The sequence below is a fragment of the Pelophylax lessonae genome, assembly GCF_965119305.1.
Source record: "Pelophylax lessonae genome assembly, chromosome: 5".
Lineage (NCBI taxonomy): Eukaryota > Metazoa > Chordata > Amphibia > Anura > Ranidae > Pelophylax > Pelophylax lessonae.
In genome coordinates, this window is record NC_138772.1 from 464,896,710 (window position 1) to 464,914,536 (window position 17,827).

Here is a 17,827-nt window from a genome sequence, read left to right on the forward strand (position 1 = left end):
ACGAGCCTCACCCCCGATCGCCGGGGGCGCGCAGTAGCGGGGAGATCTGGGCGCCGTCATGTGACGTCCGCCCGGATCGAGAAAGGATTCCTGCCGCCGTCATTTTACTATGGCGCGGTATGGAAGTGGTTAAGATGGTAATTAAACTCACTTGGTGCCTTATCTTCATTAAATTAGCCTCAGAACCTTTGTAATTCATATGTGTTCAGTTTAGAGGGATGGGATGGCAACCCTAGCCCCACCCTGGAACCATATTTCTGTGCAGGACAGACTGAGGAGCAGCCATTTGCTAGTATGATGTAATTAAGTCTGTGTGACTATGGGCTCTCATTAATTCTGTATAAAAGTCAAGTGTCTGGGCAGCAGTAAGCTGTTCCAGGACAAGTAGTTAGCTTCCTGTGTTTGTAGTTAGTCGCCCAATGTGGCAAGGGTGTATATTCTGTTTTTGTTTAGTTTTGCTTTTCGATACCTGCACTTTGTGAACAGAAGATTTGCAAATAAACCACACTTGTGTTTCACCAAGATCCTGCTGTCTTGTTGTTGTGCCTTTTTCTCCCTGCTGCGACTCATCCACGGAGTCACGCACAACCCACTACTGAGCTAATTCCTCACAATATACCATATATATATTATTATTATACAGGATTTATATATATATATATTTGTTTACCAAATGCATTCTGGTTTTTGCCTTTTATGTTTCTCTCATTGCTGCATATAGATATATATATATATATATAGTATATATATATATATATATATATATATATATATATATATATATATACACACACACACACACACACACACACACACACACACACACATACACACACACACAGGTATATATATATATATATATATATAGTACACTAAACAAAATTATAAACGCGACACTTTTGTTTTTGCCCCCATTTTTCATGAGCTGAACTCAAAGATCTAAGACAAAAGGCCTATTTCTCTTAAATATTGTTCACATATCTGGCTAAATCTGTGTTAGTGAGCACTTCTCTAAAATGTACAGCACAATGCCAACGATGTCGCAAGTCACAAAGGAGCGTGGAAGTGGCATGCTGACTGCAGGAAGGTCCACCAAAGCTGTTGCCTGTGAGTTGAATGTTCCTTTCTCTACCATAAGCTGTCTCCGTTTCAGAGAATTTGGCAGTACATCCAACCAGCCTCACAACCGCAGACCACATGTAACCGCACCAGCACAGGACCTCCACATCCAGCATCTTCACCTCCAAGGTCACCTGAGACCAGCCACCCAGACAGCTGCTGCAACAATGCACCCTGAGCCCACCTAGTTGTGTAACAATAGCGAATTAATATTGGCTATTGGCACTCTGATTCTCCTCCTGGCCAATCATGGAGTGAGTTCTGAGACCCGTTTCCCGATTGGCTGAAAGAAGAAGCCATCCTATTGGCAAAGAAAGGAGGAAGGAGGAGACAGCCAACATAATGCCTAGGAAATGCAGGTGAAGTCTGACCGACAGATGGGGGACATGGAGGAGACTGAGGGGGAAAGCCGCCACCGCCTCCACAAGTCAGTCCTGGGGGCAGCAGAGGGTTAATGAGCCGGCGACCGGGGGGAGTGGGTATGGTGCGTGCTGGAGTGACGGGGAGGGACCATGGTCAGGTCCGTGTGCCTCCCCCCCCCCCCCCCCGACTGATGGAGCACCATCCGCCAATGTGATCAACTCTATGCAAAGGAGATGTGTTGTACTGCGTGAGGCAAATGGTGGTCACACCAGGCCCCCCCTCAATAGAGTAAAACTGCACATTTTAGAATGGCCTATATTGCGGCCAGCCTAAGGCAAACCTGTGCAATAATCATGCTGTCTAATCAGCATCTTGATATGCTACACCTGTGACGTGGATGGATTATCTCGGCAAAGGAGAAGTGCTCACTAACACAGATTTAGGCAGATTTGCGAACAAAATTTTAAAGAAATAGGCCTTTTGTGTACATAGAAAAAGTCTTAGATCTTTGAGTTAAGCTCATGAAAAATAGGAGCAAAAACAAAAGTGTTGCGTTTATAATTTCGTTCAGTGTGTGTGTATATATTAGAGATCGACCGATTATCGGCAACACCGATATATCGGGGGTCGATATGCACTTTCCGCGATATATCGGAATCGACCCCTGAGGTTAGCGATATTGCCGATATTTAGGGAAAGTGCATGTACCGGGGTGATGCCTGCAGCTAGAGGCATCACCCCGGTACCGGTGTCCATAGCCGACGATCGGCTGACTTGTAATGACAACCGATGCGGCTAAAAAGCCGCTCGGCTGTCATTACAAGGAGCTGGAGGAGACGTCCCCCCCTTCCGTGGCTCGCCTAGGTAGGAGACCCGGGCATCCTACCTTCACCGCCGCCACCGAAGAGAAGACACGGGTCTCCATGTAAAAAACCCGGAAGTGATGTCATGAATTCAAAGACTGACAGCATTCAAAACAGCCAAACTTGGCGATTTGAATGCTTTTCGGTGCCGAGGAGGGGTTTGGGGCCTTCCACAAGAAGTACCTAAAAATTAAAAAATAACATTTTTTTAATGTCTGAAATTTTCGGCCAATATTGGCCGATACCGATATCCGATGACCAAAATATTGGTATCGGCATTAAAAAAACTATTTCAGTCGATCACTAACCCATCCTCGGCACCGAAAAGCATTCAAATCACCAAGTTTGGCTATCGGCCGATATCTGCCGATATTTTCGGACATTAAAACATTTTTTTTTTTTAATGTCTACAGGTACTGTGGTGGAGGGATCTGGGGGTCTAAAAGACCCCAAACCTCTCCTCTCCACTTAAAGCATTCAAAACGCCAAGTATGGCTGTTTTGAATGCTGAAAGATTTTTAATTCGCCGCCACCAGTACCCGGATGTGTCTCCCGATGGGACAGGAGACCCGGGCGAGCCGCAGAAGGCAGCGGGAGGGGGGACGTCCCCTCCCACTCCTTGGAATGACAGTGGAGCGGCTTCTCAGCTGCATCGGTTGTAATTACAAGACAGCCGACCGTCGGCTATGGACACCGGTACCGAGGTGATTCCTCTAGCTGCAGGTATCACCCCAGACATGCACTTTCCCGAAATATCGGCAATATCGGTAAATCAAAAGCCAATTCCGATATATCGGGGAAACTCCACATCAGCCCTCGATACTCCACATCAGCCCAAAATCGGTCGATCCCTAATATATATATACAGTATATATGTTATAATACCCTATTGTTTAGTAAAATATTAAAGATGATGTTACACTGAGTAAATAGATACCTAACATGTCACACTTTAAAATTGTGCACGCTCGTGGACCAGCACCAAACTATGGTACTTAAAAGTTGCCATGCGCACTAAACCAGTTAGCCCATATGAGGGGGAGGGGGTTACCACCTCCCTCCTTTGAACTGAACTTTGCCCAGTTCAGTCATCCCTAGCTATGATCCTTGTCTGTTCCTTGATTCCTGTTTTTTACTCCCTGTTCCCTATTTCAATCTCCAGTCTAGTGTGGCAGTGTCTGAATAACTCCTGCATGCAGAGGCATAACTAGAACCTTCAGGGCCCCAGTGCCAGAAACCATAAAGGCCCCCCTGACCCCTTCCTGCATTTGCCAACCTTTCCAAAAATGTCAGGGATACCTTTTTTTTAATGTGTTCAGCCAGCCATTGTAGGCAGAGAGCGTATCTTAATTAGGGGGGGGGAATTTACAGTCAGGTGACCCACAACAGTGTACTTCCAGTACAGTCAGGTCACCCCATAGTCACTAACCTGCACATTGTTCTCTGTGGTGCCTGCGGCATCTCCCCCTGCACCTCTGGCTGGCAGTGCACTATGCAGTAGAGGGGGTAGAGGGGGGGAGAGGGGGGGGGGATCAGCAGCTCTGTGGTGCCTGTGGCATCTCCCTCTGGCTAGCAGTTCACTTCACTCTATACAGTGGAGAGTAGAGGGGGATCCAGTACACAAGTGAGTCGCTCTGCTTGTGCATTGAAGCCAATACTTACCTGTGTCAGAGGCCCAACCCCCCCTCCACTGTATAGAGCAAAGTGAACTGCTAGCTGGAGGGAGATGCCATGGGCACCACAGAGCTGCCACTAACCCCCCCCCCCCTGCATAGTGAACTGACAGGTGTAGGGGGAGATGGCGGGGCTTGGGGTCCCCCCACAGTGACAGGACACCAAGGCCCGGTTGCAAGTGCCACCTTTGGGACCCTGCTCGTTCCACCACTGCCTGCAGGCAATGACTCCTGCTCATAGAGGAATTCATGTAAAGTTTCATGGTATCCATCATTTTCTAGGAAATATAAAAGCAGACAGTTCAGTAAAAAATATTATTTTTTCCATGGGCTTTTAATTTAATAAAAAGCAACCACTCAAGGTATTTTGGTTTTATCTGTTCAGAGGATTGCAATTACTGATTATCTCACTGTGCTTTATGACTAATCTTTTTTTTTTACCTGCCTGACCTATGACTCAACAAAAAGTCAGACAGAAATGTTTCTTTTTAGGACTGCTGTTTACAGCTTGCTTTTATATACCCAAAGCACTATTCGTCTAAGTAGAGCTTGGAATAGCTTACTTACTGTTCATATAAGAGAGGAAACATCTGTAGTGTAATACTGCTTTAATGTTAAATTCAATAAAAACACTCCAACTATTGTATTCCCAGTTAACAGATGATAAGTTCAGTACATAAATGTACTATCTGCCTGCACTCCTGGGTCACCACTGTGAGACCCCAATGGGGAGGAAAACCGCAAACTCACGGACTGGCTGCACAGATACGGACAGAAAGTCTTCAGCTTTGACACAAACACAACATACATAGTCTAGTGCGCATGTGCACGGTCTAGCTGGCGCCGCACTCCATCACAGCAAACCAATAACAGGAGGAGGCAGGAGGAGAGAAGATGTCAGACAGTTGCCATGTTGATGCGTTTCAGAGGTGTGGCATCCTTTATCAAGTCACGTCCACTCAGGATACATTACTACTTAAAAAGGATTCACAGTGCATCCCCCTCGCACGAGGCCCTGGGAAGTGGATTCACTTTGCTCTATGAAGTCTACTTGCACTAAAGTATGAGCTGGGTAGACTGAGCTAGCAGGAATTGTGATTATGTTCCAAAGGACAATGTGCCTGTAAATTACATCAACTTCTGTAAATTTCACGTTTATTCAAGAGAATACCTGGTCTGAAGTTCCTGGGAAAAGGGGTACATGTAAGGCGTATAAAAGAAGAGGGCTTGTAACAGGGGATGAGGAGACTTTCAGGGGAGAACCCTTACCAGGGTTAGTAAGTGGTGAAGTCTGAAAAGTAAAAGGCATTGCCGTTTCCAAGAATAACTGGAGGAGCGTGGGGTGCTATCGCTGCCAGCCAGTGGTGGAATGGCAAGGATAACGTAGAGATCTGGTTGTAAGGGGGTTTCTGTGCTTAATCCACTCCCCAGTGATCGGTGCCACATACATGGGACCGACATTGCAGCATGGAGCCCCTATGGATCTAGCTTGTATGTCACGGGGAAGAGGAAGAGAAGAGGATCCTTGGGAAGACAGAAGCTCAGAGACATGTAGAGACAGTTAATTGCTAACACTAGTGAGAAGTCTCGAGTGGTCACCGTTAGTGAGGTGTCCCGATAGCTAGGCTGGAGGAGCAGGATTAAGGCTCTGCGGTATCCACTCGAATGTTCTGCACCAGGTGAATGAAATCTACGTACAGTTAGGAGAGTGTGATTCACTACATTGTACACAAGGATTTAACTGTGTAAAGGAGAACATGCTCACTTCTAATCTAGAGCGCCGCCTTAATACTGACTTCACACAAAAGCGGCCTTTGCCTGTGAGTACAGACATTAGCGAACATGGTTTCTAGTGTACCCATTAGGCATGTTAAGCCCCACCCACACATTGATCTGTAAAGGTCCAAGTGCAATATACACCAGATCCCCAGGAGGATACCTCTGATAACTTCTTTATTAACACCAGTGTGTTTAATGGAAATTAAGTCTAAGGCTGGACATACATTATACAATTTTCCTTCAATTTTCTGTACAATTTTCTTTAAATTTACCTTCAACTATGTAGTACAAAGCCCTTCCTAATTGGATACAATTAAAAGCGTTGTTTAGTTTTGACCTCATATTTTATGGTTTTTGGTAAATCTAACAGAAAATTGTACAAAAATATTGAACATGTACTGTATGGCCACCCTAATACTAGCACTTCCATGATCAAATTTCTAATTGGGATTCCTGTTCAATCCCCTCGTCTCTGCAGCATTACAGCAATCATTCTATGCATTCTGTGTGATGCTTGATTGTACTTTCTACAGTAGCCTATCAGAAATCAGCAAGAAAGGAGATTTTAAACAGCTACTCATCTTGTTAAGTATTATCAACTTTGGCCCTGTCCATGGCTGCTGTTAGAAATCATGGGGCCCCATACTGCTGACCTGACAGGGCCCTGCTCCCTCCCCCCTCCTCCACTCTCCATTCTGAAATATCCCCTTGTGTACCCACAGCAGCTGCTGGCAGGAGAAGAGGGAAGCCGGCCAAGCTGTGGGGAAAAGGACTGCAAAGGGGGGCTCAGAAAGCAGAGGGATGGGGCCGCTGATGCTAGAACTGATCCACCTGGGAGGGAGCCGAAGAGAAACTAGCAGTGCTGCAGGGGAAGGCAGAAGTGGATCAGTGTCTGTAGTAAGGTAGTACAGCTGGCCCTCCTGCTCAGCAAGTGCCTGGGCCCCTGTTTTGAACTGATGGGGCCTGGGCCCATTACAGGAGGGCTGGCTGTACTGCCTTATCAGCAGCTCTGCTCCTGACCACAATCATTGTTTCTGTTCCTATACCAAAGTGTCTAATCCCTGCCAATCCCAAAATTTAAAGTGTACCTTTTTAACTACTTAAAGTGGAGTTCCACCCAAAAGGGGAAGTTATGCTTTAAGCCAGGCATGTTCAACCTGCGGCCCACGGGCCGTATGCGGCCTGGAACCACAGGCAATGCGGCCCACCAGCCGCGGAACTCCAGACAGACTCCCGCCCGCTAACATATATTCAAAATGGCCGCTCTAACGTCCGCTGTCTGTTGAATTTTTTTGGAGTCGAATGGAGTTGCTACTGCACTGCATTCCGGGAGTTGTAGTCCGGACGGTGCTCAAGTTCCTGGTGGCTGTGGTGGAGAGAACTGAGCAGCAGGAAGCAGGAAACTACAACTCCTGGAGATGGAGTCTTGAGGCAGCCAGAGGCGGGGTGCATGGCAAGAGGGGACGGGTCATGCATGGCACGTGACCAGCTGGGGCTGGGCGCTGGATGGCTGCAGCAGTGAAACTTGAAGAAACCATGAGAACAGCTTACTTTTTTACAACTCAAGAAGTCTTTGGACTGGAGACAGGCAGAGGCAGGGCTTGCCAGCCTGCAAGGGGATGCAAGGGGCACTGGCTGCAACTTTAAGATGTCATCACCCCCTAGGAGGCCGTGCAAGGAGCTGCAATCAACATCACTGAGGTGAGAGACCCTGACACCCCCACATCCCATCTCCCCCCCCCCATACACCCCATTTACCCTGCCCCAGTGCCCTGCCCCCCCCCCCCACAGTAACCTTAAAATAGGAAATGCCCTTGTTCATACTGTTTGGTTTTCTGGTGCTGGCCATGGCCTGTGGGTCCTGCTGGCCATTGTCTGTGGGTCTTGCTGGCCATGCCTGTGGGTCCTGCTGGGAGCTGGCCATGGCCTGTGGGTCCTGCTGGCCATGGGCTGTGGGTCCTGCTGGGAGCTGGCCATGGCCTGTGGGTCCTGCTGGCCATGGGCTGTGGGTCCTGCTGGGAGCTGGCCATTGCCTGTGGGTCCTGCTGGGAGCTGGCAATGGCCTGTGGGTCCTGCTGGGAGCTGGCCATGGCCTGTGGGTCCTGCTGGGAGCTGGCCATGACCTGTGGGTCCTGCTGGGAGCTGGCCATGGCCTGTGGGTCCTGCTGGGAGCTGGCCATGGCCTGTGGGTACTGCTGGGATTTGGCCGTTACCTGTGGGTCCTGCTGGCCATGGCCTGTGGGTCTTGCTGGGAGCTGGCCACGGCCTGTGGGTCCTGCTGGGAGCTAGCCATGGCCTGTGGGTCCTGCTGGGAGCTGGCCATAGCCTGTGAGTCCTGCTGGCCATGGCCTGTGGGTCCTGCTGGGAGTTGGCCATGGCCTGTGGGTCCTGCTGGGCATGGCCTGTGGGTGCTGCTGGCCATTGCCTGTGGGTCCTGCTGGAAGTGGGACATTGGCCTGTGGGACCTGCTGGAAGCGGGCCATGGCCTGTGGGTCCTGCTGGAAGCGGGCCATGGCCTGTGGGTCTTGCTGGGAGCGAGCCATGGCCTGTGGGTCATGCTAGGAGCAGGCCATGGCCTCTGTGTCCTGCTGGGAAAGGGCCATGGCCTGTGGGTCCTGGTGGGAGCGGGCCATGGTTTGTGGGCCCTACTGGGAGTGGGCCATGGCCTGTGGGTCCTGTTGGCCATGGCCTGTGGGGTCCTGCTGGCCATGGCCTATGGGGTCCTGTTGGAGCTGGCCATGGCCTGTGGGGTCCTGCTGGCCATGGCCTGTGGGGTCCTGCTGGGAGCTGGCCATGGCCTGTGGGTCAAGCATTAGCCACAAGCAGTAACCGCACTAGCAGTAACTGCACCAGCAGTAACCGCACCAGCAGTCTGCAAAAAAAGTAGAAAAGGTATGTGCATTAGAGTGTGTAAATTGTTGCAATATGTTTTTTAATACCTAGTTGTGTTTTGTCATAATATGTCATGCCCTTGTTCATACATGTATGAATAAGGACATGACATTTTCTGGCTGCCTAAGTCATATGTGCTAGGGGTGCAACTAGCACCTTTATCTCTTCCTTTACTTTATCCAAAACTGGAAAAAGTTTGGGTTATGTACACTCTAAATGCAATCTACTGTATACGCAGGCAACCATTTTTGTTTATTATGTATACATGCAATCTCTGATTTTTCTTTGTACCACTTCTCACAAATGCAAGTCTACCAATTAGCTGACAATTTAGACACATGTTAGGTGCACAGTAGGTAAAACCTGCAAAAATAACTTAAAATGTGCTTTCTAGAAATACACTATACTTCGTGCATAAGAAATAGATCATTATACTTTTGTAGCGGCTCATTGCTGCTATGGTTAGCAATGCTACATAGAGCTCCGGATAAAACTTTAACCTGGACCTTGTCTGTCTACTGTATGTTTACTGTTGCTAACCTGGCCCTGGTGTGTCTCTAAGACTCCATTCTCACATGACTGATTTAAATAGTATTTTCTGAAGTGCTTTAGCGCTAAATATCAAGATTCCCAACATATTCAATGATGACAGTTCACACATGAGTGTCGAGTCACTTGAAGCTTCTCTTAGAGGTCAAAAGAGTGTGTAAGCTTCTTTGTGACGCTGTCACATGCTTTTGCACAGTCACGTATTTTTGCTCCAATAGTCTTCTATGGGAACATCGAGCACCTAAAAAGAAAACACAACGCCTTTCCTTCTCAAAGTAACCTAAGCTTTCTATTGCCTACAACAAAATTGTTCAACCTGAAAACAACCAAAAATGCATAAACAAACACAAAGAAGCTATAAAATTGCCTGAAAAATCCTCACACTTCAGTTTGAATTGTAACTAAGGCTGTTTAAGGACATAAGACTGAAAGGTCCACTGCGTGAACCACTTATATAAATAGCACAACATTATCACAAAAATTATTATATATACAGTTATTATACACAATTTATTTAGTGCCAACCATTTGTGCATCCCTTTACAAAATAAAGGGAGACAGTACAGTTACAATAGGATTCAGAGGGCCCTGCACATGAGAGCTTATAATCTAAAAGCAAGGTCCAGTGATACAAAAGATAATACCTGTTAAGGAGGAGCTGATGGAGAAGGCAAAATTACAGTGGAGGCAGGATAGGCCACCCTGAAAACATGAGTTTTTAGGGTAGGAGATAGCTGAACAGATTGGGGTAGGGAGCTCCAGGGAATTAGAGAGGCTCTGGAGAAGTCCTGGAGTTGGCAAAAGGAGGAGGTTACTAGGGAGCTAGAGAGTAGGAAGTAAGGAAAGCAAAGAATATTACTCTCATGACCACCCACCTAATATTGAGTATGTCCTACTTTTGCCGCTAAAACAGCACTGACCCATCAAGGCATATGGCAGGGCCCAAGGTTTCTCAGCAGAATATTGCCCAAAGCATCACACTGCCTCTGCTGGCTTGCCTTCTTCTTCTCATAGTGCATTCAAAAGTTGTATTGTTATCCAATACGTTTATGAAGAGTTTCATTCACAGCAGCAAGGGCATATCGTGGAAAACCTGTATGTTCGAATGGTTTCTTTCATCTTTACTATTAATAATTTTTCCAGCAATTTTCTATGACAAAGATTGCACTATGTTTTATTGATTATTTTTCGTTTCTATTTTCCAGAGGAAATAAAAAACCCAAGCAAGAATATTCCTCGCAGTGTAATAGTAGCCCTATGTGCCGTGATTGCCTTCTACTTGCTGGTGAACATTTCATACCTCACTGTTCTGACACCCAAAGAGCTTATATCCTCAGGTACATCAATTTTGATTTAATAATAAAGAAAAATTACTGTTACAGAGTTAGTCACCTTTTCAGAAGTAAGAGGATATAGAATCTAATGTTTCTTAGATATGTGTGACCTTAATCAAGGCCACAAAAATTGAAAAACGAATGTCAGGTTGCCAAAGAGAGTAGGACAACCCCGAAAAAAAATTATTCAGATAAATTAACAGTAAAAAGATCAGGTCTGAGCATTTAGGCCATTTACATAAAACACTGTATTTTCCCTTAGTAAAAATAAACTAGACATGTATTAGCGTATTACTTGCTTTTTGATTTCTGGGACCAGTTAAGTTTTACACTGACATTCTGAATAAGTTGGGTTAAACTAATGTTATTGTACCATTCTGTCATTGCAGCTGCCGTCTCGGTTACCTGGGCTGATAGAATGATCCCATCATGGGCCTGGATTATACCCATTTCAGTGGCCCTCTCTATATTCGGTTCTCTCAATGGTGGTATGTTTATGCTGGGGAGGTTAAATTATGCTGGCAGCAAAGAGGGACATTTGCCATCACTCATCTCCATGCTTCATGTCCACCACCTGACTCCAGCCCCAGCAATGATTATCTCCACATTGATAGGATGTATATTTGTCATACCTTCTGACCTCCTCTCGTTAACTAATTACTTCAGCTTTTGTTCAAGGCTCCTAATTGGACTAACTTGTACTAGTCTGATTGTTCTTCGCTTCAAGGAGCCCGATCTGGAGCGCCCATACAAGGTGAGACAAAAACACAATAAAGAATAATGGTAATAATGATATTATCACTTTGGAAAAAGTACATTTCTCTTCCCATTCCCAGCTGGTTGCCCTTTAATTGGGTCTTAAATAGGGATAGCCTTGTGGTTCGCCCGGCGGTCGGTTCGCGGCAAATTTTTCTTGTTCGCTACCTGCCAATTTTGCGAACACGTGGCATTGTTCACGGCGGCCATATTAGTGGGGAGAACTTTAACCCATGACACAGCCGTTAGGTGGAACGGGACAGCCAATTGAAACATTTCAGCACATGGACATGCCCCCTACCTTATAAATAGACCAGAGCAGGCGGCCATTTCACATTCTGCTTTTTGTCAGCGTAGGGAGAGGTCTGCTGTGTTCATCAGGGAGAGATTGCCAGACACAAATAGCTCTGTTAAGATCCACAAAAGTCCTTTTCAGGGCTGGTATAGTATTTGGTATAGGTCTACTACAGTCTCTTTTCAGTTTAGGGACAGTCTGTGCTCCAGGGACAGATAGAGATCGGCAGTGACACAAATCGCTCTGTTAATGTCCACAAAAGTAATTTAAAGGGCTGCAATTTATGTTCAGTTTAGGGACAGGTATCCAGTGTGCTCCAGGGATAGAGATCAGCAGTGACACAAATCGCTCTGTTAATGTCCACAAAAGTAATTTCAAGGGCTGCTATTTATTTGGTATAGGTGTGCAGTGCACTATATAGGGGTGTAATCAACGGTATAATATACTTTGTAATATAGAAAGCATATTATAGTGGATTTGTATTGTGCACTGTGCAGCATTGTGACTGGTGTGGTGACTGAGCGTTGCTGCAGCAATACTACAAACAGTGACAAAAGCATTTTTAATGTATTATAACTGGCGTGATAGACCAGTGGCCCCCCAATACCACATATTGAAGTGGGGTGTTATCTGAGTATACTTTTACAAGTGTATTTGTGTCCTGCAACAATATTGCCTCTTTTTCTGTGTTAACTCTGCTACACACAGTGCCAAACTCACTGGCCAATTTTTTAAACAACTGTTGTGATAGACCAGTGCCCCCCAATACCACATATTGAAGTGGGGTGTTATTTAACAGTATACTTTTCTAAGAGTGTATTTTAGTCCTGCAAACATTTGGCCTCTTTTGCTGTGTTAACTCTGCTACACACAGTGACAACAGTTACTGGCCAATTATTTGTAGAACTGGTGTAATAAACCTGTGGCCCTCCAATACCACAGATTGAAGTGGGGTGTTATCTGAGTATACTTTCCTAAGTGTATTTGTGTCCTGCAACAATATTGCCTCTTTTGCTGCGTTAACTCTGATACACACAGTGCCAAACTCCCTGGCCAATTTTTTGAACAACTGATGTGATAGACCAGTGGCCCCACAATACCACATATTGAAGTGGGGTGTTATCTGAGTATACTTTTTTAAGTGTATTTGTGTCCTGCAACAATATTACCTCTTTTGTTGTGTTAACTCTGATACACACAGTGCCAAACTCACTGGCCAATTTTTTAAACAACTGGTGTGATAAACCAGTGCCCCCCAATACCACACATAGAAGTGGGGTGTTATTTAACATTATACTTTTCTAAGCGTGATTTTAGTCCTGCAAAAATTTGGCCTCTTTTGCTGTGTTAACTGTGCTACACACAGCGACAACAGTTACTGGCCAATTATTTGTAGAACTGGTGTGATAAACCTGTGGCCCCCCCAATACCACAGATTGAAACGAGGGGTGTTATATACAATTTTCCAGATATACTGCGATTCTCTAGAGATTTTTGTGGCAGGGTAATTTAAAAAATGACCGGCAGAGGAAGAGGCAGGCCCTTCCGCGGGGGTGGTAGGGGTAGGGCAGGAGCAGTAGGCCGGAGCCAAAGTGTGAAGTTCCAGAAGGTGCGTTCGATTACGTGAAAGGACGCACCAGACTTGGTTAAGTGGCTCACTCAGCCTTCCTCTTCTGCACCCTCCTCATCCTCTCTATCTGCACCCTCTTCACTCTCTGCTGTGTGCACCCCAGAAGACACCACCACAAACACCACCACTACATACCCTCCGCTTGAGTCACTGGAATTATTTTCCGATCCATCACAAGACATTTGCGATGCACAGCCATTCTTGGCATCGGATCAGGAAGAGGAGGTAGCAACAGCCGCCACTCAGCAGTCTGACGACAGTACCCAGATCAGCCCAAGGAGGTTGGTCCCCGCTGTTGCTGCCTACTCTGAGATCTCGAATGTTAGTGGTGGGGAAGGTGACGTGGATGATGACTGTCTATGGACGTCACGTGGGTGGCCACAAGAGAGGAAGAGGAGGGGAGTTCAGAGGGAGAGACGGACCGGCAGATAGGGAGGAGAGGCAGGCAGAACTTGCATTGCACAAGAGATACAAAGCAGACTGCAAATGTATCAAGAGCGAGCCATCAACCATGTACAGTCACATCTGGCACTCCCAGGATGCCGGCACATGGCTCCGCAGTGTGGGCTTTTTTCAATGTGTCCGTTGCTGACAACAGCCATCTGACATCTGCAGCCTCTGCAGTCAACTCATAAGTATCGCGGTAAGCCCAACACTCACCTAGGGACAACCGCCTTAAGAAGGCCCCTGAACTCCCATCACCGAGCCCAGTGGGAGCAACACCGTCAGAACCCACAAAGCCACACTCCAGGCTCTCACCGTCCAGCCTCTTCTCCTTCTCCTTCTCCTCACAATTGTCCTCCACTCCACCTTCCATCATGCCGTTGTCACGTTGTTCTGGAAAAAGGCTGGCTTCTGTGGCCCAAATGTTGGAGCGGAAAAAAATGATGACGCCGGATAACCCTCTTGCCCAATGTTTGACTGCTGGCTTGTCGGAACTGATAGCCCGCCAACTTCTGCCATATCAACTGGTGGACTCGGAGGCCTTTCGTAAATTTGTGGCCATAGGAACACCACAATGGAAGATCCCAGGGAGGAAATATTTCTCACATGAGGGCATTCCAGAGCTGTATGGCCATGTTCAGCGGCAAGTGAATATATCTCTGGCATACAGTGTTGGTGCCAAGATACATCTGACCACAGTGAGACGTTGCCATGCTGTGCTGTGTCTGTTGTGCCTGGAAGCCAAGAGCCACACTGGTCCTGCACTCTTTTCAGCTTTGCGTTCACAGGCAGATCAGTGGCTGACACCGCTGAATTTAACAGTTGGTAAAAGTGGCAAAATAACACACGTGCCATGCATGGCACACGTCCTGAACTTGGTCGTGCAGCGATTCGTTGCCAAATACCCTGGGGTCCAGGACGTCTTGCGGCATGCCAGGAAAATCTCGGGCCATTTCAGAAGATCTTACACAGCCATGGCTCGCCTTGCTGACATTCAGCGGCGACACAACCTGCCCATCAGGCGTCGTATTTGTGACTGTCTGACGCAATGGAACTCAACATGGCATATGCTTGATAGGCTGCTCCAGCAGAAACGTGCAGCTAACGACTACCTGTATGAACTCTGCGGCAGGACAGGTTCTGGGGAGCTTGGGTTTTTTTCACCTCGCCAGTGGCTGCTAATGCGGGACGCATGAAAACTTCTGCGGCCATTCGATGAGATCACCAAACTGGGCAGTCACGGCCAGGGCGCCATCAGTGACATCGTATCTTACGCCTTCTTTCTGGAGCGTGCATTGTGTTGTGTCATTGATCAAGCCGTCGAGGAGCAGGAAGATGAGGATGTCGCAATGTTGGATGAATTCCCAGTGGGTGCTACTCTATCTGAGACAAGTCAACAACAGGAGTCTGAAGAGGAGTCAGAGGAGGATGGTGCCGGGGGGGGGGGGATGAGGAGGAGCAAGAGGAGAATGCTTTAAACCTTTCTGGGATCCCTGGTGTTATCTGTGGATGGGGGGAGGAAAACGAGGACGACATTATCCTGGATGATGAGCTGGAAGCAGGCCACTACACTGCTTCCAGTTTAGTGTGAATGGGGGCCTTCATGCTCCAGTGTTTTAAGGGGGACCCCTGCATAAAGGCCAAGGACCAGTACTGGGTGGCAACGTACTTAGACCCCCAGTACGAACAAAAAATTACGGAAATGTTACCACAATCACAGAGGGTGGTCAGAATGCAGCACTTCCAGACCTTGCTGTGGGAAATGCTGCATTCTGCTTTTGCGTGCGCTGGCAGAGGAATTTCCAGTCACAGCGAGACAGTTGCGGGTAGCAATCCAACAGTGCCTGCAAGAAGAGGGTGGTTTGAAGATGTCTTGGTCACTTCAGATATGAGATCCTTCTTTCAGCCGACCCATCGACAGCTGTACTCCGGATCCAGCACCAGGGAACGCCTAGACTGACAGATTTCTGACTACATCGGGTTAATGGCCGATGTGGATGCTCTGAGGAGTGATGAACCTCTGGACTACTGGGTGGGCAGGCTTGACCTCTGGCCAGAGCTTGCACAATTTACAATGGAACTGTTGGCTTGCCCCCCATCCATTGTCCTGTCCGAAAGGACGTTCAGCTTAGCAGGGGGGATCGGGACTGTTAAGCACACTTGCCTAGCTCATGACAGCGTAGACTACCTCACATTTATAAAAATGAATGAGGCATGGATCTCTGAGGAATTCAACACATGTGACCAGTAGACCATGTTTCATTGAAATTTCTCAAGCCAGGCCACAAATATCCGCCAGACCGACATCCACCCATAACAATTCCTGGTCCTTGTCTTCGCGTAATACAGCAGCATAAAAGGCATTTCATGTCCATTGAATGTGAAATTTTTGCGGTCTTTCAGGGCCGTCAATTATTTTTTCTGTGAATGCCTAATGTACCTCCAGCCACAGAATACAACTTTCTTTGCTGTCAGGTAAACCCATGTGGGCTATTTTTTGGGGCCTATACAGGCCGACAATTACTTCTGTATCCTTTGAATGCCTAATGTACCTCCAGCCACCAAATACTATGTTCTTAGCTGTCAGGTAAACCCATGTGGTCTAATTTTTGGGGCTTATACTGGCCGACACTTACTTCTGTATCCTGTGAATGCCTAATGAACCTTCAGCCACAGAATACTACGTTCTTAGCTGTCAGGTAAACCAATGTGGGCTAGTTTTTGGGGCGTTTACTGGCCAAAACTTACTTCTGTATCCTGTGAATGCCTAATGAATCTTCAGCCACAGAATACTACGTTCTTAGCTGTCAGGTAAACCCATGTGGTCTAATTATTGGGGCCTATACTGGCTGACACATACTTCTTTATCCTGTGAATGTCTAATATACCTCCAGCCACCAAATGCTACGTTCTTAGCTGTCAGGTAAACCTATGTGGGCTACTTTTTGGGGCCTATACTGGCCGACACTTACTTCTGTATCCTGTGAATGCCTAATGTACCTCCCTCCAGCCACCAAATACTACGTTCTTAGCTGTCAGGTAAACCCATGTGGTCTAATTATTGGGGCCTATACTGGCCGACACTTCTTTATCCTGTGAATGCCTAATGTACCTCCAGCCCCCAAATACTACGTTCTTAGCTGTCAGGTAAACCCATGTGGGCTAATTTTTGGGGCCTATACTGGCTAACACTTCTTTATCCTGTGAATGCCTAATGTACCTCCAGCCACCAAATACTACGTTCTTAGCTGTCAGGTAAACCCATGTGGGCTAATTTTTGGGGCCTATACTGGCCGACACTTACTTCTGTATCCTGTGAATGCCTAATGTACCTCCCTCCAGCCACCAAATACTACATTCTTAGCTGTCAGGTAAACCCATGTGGTCTAAATATTGGGGCCAATACTGGTCGACACTTACTTCTGTATCCTGTGAATGCCTAATGTACTTTCAGCCACAGAGTACAACATTCCTAGCTGTCAGGTAAACCCATGTGGGCTAATTTTTGGGGCCAATACTGGCCGACACTTACTTCTGTATCCTGTGAATGCCTAATGTACCTTCAGCCACAGAATACAACGTTCTTAGCTGTCAGGTAAACGCATGTGGGCTAATTTTTGGGGCCTGGAGTGGCCGACACTTACTTCTTTATCCTGTGAATGACAAATTTTTCAGACTGGAATTGAAAATCAATGGGCCTGTAAACGTTCCGCCAAATTGTGGAATGGATGCGGACCCATTTTACAGATGTGTGAATGGACCCTATATGTATTTGACATGTATTTACCGGCTGCTGTCTGTTCTGGCTGATTTATGGGAAAAAAAAAACCTTTTTGCTGTAAAAAAAAAATAATAATTTAGGGCAACTTTTCCAATTGCAATAGTTCTGTTATGAAATTGTCCATGTGCTGAGGCTATTTGTGCACAGCTAGTAAGTCTTTTGTGGCTGCAAATATGACCTAAAGGTTTTTAAAGTTCGCCTCCCATTAAAGTCAATGGGGCCCGCCGCGAACCCGCAGTTCGTGGACTTTTGAGAAAATTCACGGCTGACGTTCGCGAACCGCCCCGGCCGATGTTCGTCCATCACTAGTCTTAATGCCAGGAGATGGGATGGACTTCCCCACACTATA

At 46.9% G+C, this 17,827-nt stretch overlaps 1 protein-coding gene across 1 annotated transcript in view; it reads left to right on the forward strand.

Annotated features, from left to right (window-relative positions):
* Positions 1 to 17,827, forward strand: part of LOC309556880 (solute carrier family 7 member 13-like) — a gene marked incomplete at its 3' end in the record, with an annotated part of 38,428 nt that overhangs the window by 9,150 nt on the left and 11,451 nt on the right. Inside the window, exons 2-3 of the mRNA XM_082259413.1 lie at positions 10,444 to 10,575; positions 10,962 to 11,326. Of these exons, the coding sequence (XP_082115539.1) occupies positions 10,444 to 10,575; positions 10,962 to 11,326 (497 nt within the window). The remainder of the gene's footprint in view (positions 1 to 10,443; positions 10,576 to 10,961; positions 11,327 to 17,827) is intronic.